The sequence below is a fragment of the Nelumbo lutea genome, chromosome 6 (assembly GCF_056320005.1).
Source record: "Nelumbo lutea isolate HS-2025 chromosome 6, American lotus-T2T, whole genome shotgun sequence".
Classification (NCBI taxonomy): domain Eukaryota; kingdom Viridiplantae; phylum Streptophyta; class Magnoliopsida; order Proteales; family Nelumbonaceae; genus Nelumbo; species Nelumbo lutea.
In genome coordinates, this window is record NC_142689.1 from 66,851,602 (window position 1) to 66,858,154 (window position 6,553).

At 38.1% G+C, this 6,553-nt stretch overlaps 1 protein-coding gene across 1 annotated transcript; it reads left to right on the plus strand.

Annotated features, from left to right (window-relative positions):
* Positions 1-109: 109 nt before the first annotated feature.
* LOC148849372 (RNA-binding (RRM/RBD/RNP motifs) family protein) lies at positions 110-4,534 on the plus strand. The gene is made up of 7 exons (XM_088948917.1): positions 110-591; positions 719-738; positions 2,818-2,931; positions 3,019-3,118; positions 3,203-3,352; positions 4,001-4,070; positions 4,179-4,534. The coding sequence occupies exons 1-7, from the start codon at positions 589-591 to the stop codon at positions 4,394-4,396; spliced, it is 675 nt and encodes a 224-aa protein (XP_088805043.1). The 5' UTR covers positions 110-588; the 3' UTR covers positions 4,397-4,534.
* Positions 4,535-6,553: the final 2,019 nt, after the last annotated feature.

The window sequence follows — 6,553 nt, forward strand, 5'->3', positions numbered from 1 at the left end:
GGACATTTATGTATTTTTCAAATACCACTTAACGACTGGTTAACAACTAGTTAACAACAAGTGCTGGATTATCATGCTTTAAAAATTTAGATACTAAATTGTCTCGGGAAGAAAAGTAACATTAAGCCCAAAATACATGATACTAATCAGGAATTACGAATCCTTCATTCAGGTTTATCTGGCTCACATTTAATACTTGACGATTCATAACGGGATTTATCAATCTCCCCAGCCCCATGATACAAGGGATACAAGGGTTCATCATCAGTAGGCAAACCATTTAATTTGCACGCTTATCGTATCATTCGACTTCACTTAATGCTTGCAGCCTTTGCTGCCTTGTATTGAGAATATCTCCGTATGCTTTATTAGATGCGTAGATATTTGAATGCAAGGTTGGACCTGGTAGAAGCCGATCGCGATTTCTTGATATCTAAACAAGCCTGTCGCTTTTAGTAGGCAAAGTTCGGGTAAAGAGCAAGCCCCTGATCCAGGCGTGCAAAACACCCACCGAGCGCGCACTGTAGCAAAAACCTAGCTTCCTTTCTGGCATTCTAGGGTTTTATTGCGCTCGTCTGAACTCTGAAGATGGCAAGCTCCTTTTCCTTCTCTCTCTTTGCAATTTGCCTTACTTCTTTTTTTATTTAATCACCATCTCTTTCGTAACGTATTTCGTTTGACTCTGTATTCCTTTATTTTTCTTTCCTTCTTGCCGCAGGCTGATTCGCCTCGTAAAAGGTAACCACCAAGAAACCTTTTATTTGGTCTCTATTTCTTCTGGTACCCAGAGCAGTTTGAACTGAAACAAAGCTCCACTTTATTTGGTCTGTAATCTTAGGGTTGTTTGTTGGCATTTTTCACATCCTTCATGCTGCTAATATGCCGATCTCATTTCATCTTTTTTTTTTCTTCTTTTGCACGGATCTAGGGTTTTTCGGTTTATATGATGCGAAAGATCGGGTGTTCTAGATTGAACTGCAAATTCACGTAACCTTGGTGGTAATTTGTTGTTTTTGGCCCGACAGAGAAAAAGAACCTTGGTTACGATCACCACGAGAATGACTATTTAATTTATCTTATCACGCTTTAGAGTGAAGGCATTTAGGTTAAGTATTCGCCAGTAAAGCTCCAAAAGCACTGAACAATAGAATTGCAGTTACGCGAAGCTGCAATGAAAGAGTTCAGTCTGAGTAATCATGCAATAAACATTTAGTTGGGTGACTTGTTTTGGATTTTCTATGTTTGGTGAATTAATAATGTGTGCTTACGGTGTATCCATCTTTTACTATGTGTGTTCTGTCTCACATTACCCTCTCGTTGAATCACTAAAACAGTAACTTGGCAGTTAAGACTTCTCTGTCTTTTAACAGTCATAAGCATTAGTTGTACTTTTGAGGTCTTAGAAAGGTCTGCTTTCTCTAGAGACAGGGTGGTTTCTTAGAAGTTAGGAGTTAGGGACAAGCACTGGGATTTTAGGAACTATGTTACTGGGATGCTTCAAAGTGAGTAGTGGATTCTGGTGATTACTTAAAATTCTTAGTCTAGGCTTGGTATCATACCAAGTCTTTACTATGGGCTAGATTATTTGGTTTTAACTTCTAAATTTATTCTAGGTGCGTTATATATTGGTTTTTAGGGACTATAAATGATGTTTTAATAGGTTCTCTGTAGAAAACAATAAAAAAAACTCTTTAGAGAATGTGCAATCACTTGGAGTTGCTTTCTTTATTAACCTCAGAAGAAAATGTGGTTTGGATTATCGCAAAAAAGCAAAGGCACTTTGGAAGATGAAATGAAGGTATAGTTGGTGTGGAAGCCTTATAGGATTCTTGTTAGTGTTGTTAAAAAGATGCAAGAAGCAATTTTTTTGTGGAGGTTGCTCTGTTTTGCGGTATGCTGGACCATTTCGAAGTAATATGCCCAAGATTTCAAAAGGGAAAAGGCCTATATGGTGGATGGAGTGAGTTAAATTCTCTATCATCCGTCATCTATTTGAAGATATTTGAACAACACCAAATTCTTAAGACTTTTCTTAGGGTTAGGATAAAGTGGTTTATAACCTATCTTTGTTTTCTTTGCAATTGCATGGCCAAACAATTTTCTTCTTGTTGGTGTGTAAGCAGAGTAGCAGACAAAAAACAAATCTTAGTTGAATCATCTTTTGATCCTATTGACCTCTCTGTCTCTCTCATTGTATCACATGATAAATATGCATTTCAGCTTTACATGCACGCATCCATATATCACACATGCACTTCTATACAAGTATTACCAGATTTCACTATTTTATTAAAGTTTTCTTTCCAATTTTGTTACATTTTGGTGGGCATGAGGCTTTTCTTCCTTCAAACTTGAATCATATGCCTCGAACTGACCATGTTTTTTGGCCTTTTGCTCTTCCTTTTTTTAACACAGTTAAGGCTCCATTTGTTTGCAAAGCAATTTCATTTACACTAATACAAATGCATGTGGGTGGAGTGTAAATTCTGATTTTCTTTTGCTTCGGATTTTACTTCACTTTACTTTGGGTTTTATTTTACTTCATTTACATACCAATCAAACAATTCAAAGTAAACTTTAAAACAAAATAAATCAGAGTTTACATTCAACTCATTTGCACTCCCAGACTTTTGCACCACTGCAAATCACATTGTATTGCAAGCAAACTAGGCTTAACTTCCAATGTATGAAGATGCATCATGAAACCCAGATGGAAACTGTCAGACCATTTCATTAAAGCATCTCTCTCTCTCTGTCTTCCATATTTGTATACTTTTATATCCTCATTTTACATTTTTAATGCTCTGGATATTACAGGTATTCAAGATCTCCTTCCCCCCCTTTGAGAGCACGATCAAGGTCTAGATCCAGATCCAGGTCAAGGCCTAGGTCCCGATCCCAGTCCAGATCAAGGTCTGGAAGTCGTGGAAGGTTTGTTTCACTTTTGGAATCATTTCTTATAAGCTAGCATACTGTTGTTTAAGGAACATTCAACTATTATTAGCGACTACATGGCAGGGATAATGCTTCAAATCCTGGCAATACACTCTATGTGACTGGTCTGTCTACAAGGGTCACAGAAAGAGAGCTTGAGGATCATTTCTCAAAAGAGGGAAAGGTGAGTCTCTAAAAGTGTGCATAAGCACTGCTCCTATTATTATTTCATAATCACTGTTCTAATTGCCTTCTTTTCTTCTGTTAGGTAATTTCATGTCGTCTGGTTGTGGAACCTCGTTCACGTGCATCACGGGGTTTTGCCTTTGTTACTATGGACACGATCGAGGATGCGGACCGCTGCATCAAGCATTTGAACCAGTCAGTTTTGGAAGGCCGGTACATAACTGTTGAGAAGGTAAATCTTTTTGTACCTTCGGTTCAGGAGGTAATATCGAGTGATGAATTTTTATTGGTTTTGACTTGGAGGTTTTTGGTTGATTATATTCAGAAGACATTGCGTCAGCTTTATTGGCAGCAATCAAAGATGATGAGTTCATCCATCTCAACTTAAGTCACACAGCTTGATCAGTGGCCAGCTTAACAGCTTTTCTCATGCATCTGATCAGCTTAAACAATAGCCCAACAACTAAACAACCTCAGGGTTCACCTCCAACTCTATCAACTAATCAACGGACAATACCACCAACTCTCTCTAATCGGGCATTTATGGTACCTTACACCTGGCATTCATTTAATGGTGCTATTGCTCTTGTGCCTGAGTATGTTTTGTGCGTTTGTTTTGTCCTCTTTTCTTCCTTTGGCCTTCTTGTGTCTTCCACGGGTTCCCCTCGTTGGTTTTTTTGATAACTACGGGTTCCCCTTAGTTAGGTTTAGTTATTTATACTTGTGCACTTATTTTTAATTTACCCTTGTCTTTGATGTGGTGGTGCCTCTGGTGTATGCAATTCTTATTATTGATCTATTATTTTGATGCAAATACTTTGCTGAACCTGAAATTTAGTTGGGAAAAATAGAGAATTGAGGTTCCTTTGTTACCTTTCAGTCAAGGAGGAAGCGCCCAAGGACACCTACACCTGGAAACTATCTTGGGGTGAAAAGCAGCCGAGAATCGGGTTAGTTTATCAATTTTTATTCTTGGATTCTAGTATCAATGGGATGTTGCTTCTTATTTGTGTCATCACAAGTTTTTCTCCTTGTTTTGGTTATTGGGTCTGTGTCAGGATATCGAGGTGATCGTGGTAGATACCGTGGTCGTGATGACTATGGGTACCGGCGGTCTCCAAGGCGGTCACCATATCGAGGAGGCCGTGATTATTCTCCTCGACGCTCACCTTATGGAGGCAGATCAAGAAGAGAGCGCTCTCGATCTCTACCCTATTCTCCTTATGGTAGCCCAGAAAGAGGTTATGGCCGTCGACCGAATGTTTATGCAAGATAGTTGGTTCTCATGTCTCATGACTCCTATTTGAGGGATTGATAAAAACTACACCTAGTTAAGGGTTTGACACATCTACAGAGATTCACGCTCCTTGCTCTGAATTTGGGTTTAGTATAAATTTAAGCAAGTTTGGTATTCTATCTTCTGTTAGAGACATTTTCCTCTTCAACTATCTCATCGTAATGGTTTTGGATCTAGAAGGACGAGGAGCTTGTGGACTATATCTCTTTTTAATCACGGTTTTTTCTTGGCCAAATTTAATCACTAAAACTTGTTTCGTGGGATGAGCTCTCTGTGTCATTGACATGATCATCAGTTCGGTTTCTAGACTACCTGGACTAAGTATCAACCAAGCCACTATTCAGTTGGCGTGGTAATGTAGTTTTAATTAGATAGTGTTGCTGCCTTGTTGCGACAGGTGGGGGCAAAAGCAAAATGTCCATCTAGTCTTGAATCTATTTTTCTTTCGTTCTTTCTAAACAACACTGATACTGATCTCATAAACTTGAGATTCCTGGATGGTGATTATTGATGGTTACAAAGAACTTGTCACATGCCTGCAAGGTTCACTGAGGCTTAGATCTTCTATCGCCATCCTACATTCCTATTGCATGTAGAGAAAGCAAACAAGAGAACCATAGAGCAAGGGTGAGGAGACTTTTAAGAAACTCAAACCCATTCATCTGCAACAAAAGAAAAACTTATCTTCTTTACCACACCATCTACTGCGCAACTTTTCATTGGGAGGTCTGTCTATATCGCTTCTCTGGGAACTCTGTTGATAAACAAATTTCTAAATATCGATACATCTGATATATATATTTTTTAAATTTTTTCGAAGTCGGTTCAGAGGGGTTGGTTTAAGTTTCATCAACCCCCTGAACTGGTCAGAATCACGATACACCCTCTGTAGGGGCATATTGGGGTGCTCATAAACCTTGGTTGATACGATGCTTCAATAGCACATTAAAGTATTGCCAAAGTGTGCAAGCAAGGAGAATATTTTATATGATCTTTTTTTTGATAGGTTATATAGTCTGCTTTGGTAAATGACAATAAGACCATTAGGACGGTTTCTTTTCTACTTGATTCTTATTTTACGCCATTGTCTCGTCTTCTACAACCTTCAGGACCTTCCGTTTGTATGGGTCTTGCTGCCTTACAAGTAGTCCGTTTCAACATTACTAATTAAGGTTGCGCTTGGATGGGCTTCAACATTTTAAAGCTCAAGAGTACAAAGTCCCAATTACCTTTTTGCTGTGGGACTAAAAGTGTTTGACTTAACATTGTAATGTTTTTAAGAGCAATTCTTCGCAAACACTACTTTTGGCTAAATTATGTTTTCTACTCCTTTTCTTTTGGTATTATATATTACGCATTGCCGGGGGTTAAGGGGTGGCCGGGTAGGTAGGGCTGTACTGTAACCGGGTCGGATTCATGGTGTTCAATCAGTGTTAGAATTTAAACCTTAAGCTCACGTATTGAGTATCTTTATAGGTTGAACCAGAGGTGTCAATTGAATCGGATTTGGTCCAATTCAATCCGATTCAATATGAATCTATTATAAACGGACCAGGTCCAAATCCAATCCAATCTGATGAATACTTAGGATCATTTTGTACCACTTCAATTCAATGTTTGAACCGTCTAATCTATTCAAATTGGTTTTAATTTAGATTGGTTCCAACCCAAGTCTGATCTATTGACACCTGTATTCTTATTTTGTATCAATGGATCAGATATTGATTAAATCCAATATAATCCAACATATATAAATCCATTATGGATGGACTGTCCAATCTATTCAAATTGATTTTAATTTAGATTGGTACCGATTTCCAACCCAAGCCTGGTCCATTGACACCTATATTCTTATCTTCTATCAATGGATTAGATATTGATTTAATCCAATATAAATAAATCGATTATGGATGCAATCCAATCCAATAAACACTTTGGACAATTAATTTTGTACTGGTCCAATTAAATATATCTTATTGGTCCATCCAATAAGATACCTTGGACCATCCATCCAAATTGATTTTAATTTAGACGAGGCCAAACCCAAAACCGATCCATTGACGCCCCTTGGCTGAACCACTGAAACTCGAGAACCCAAATTCATTCAGTATCAGTTTACTGGTTAATGGTCATAGA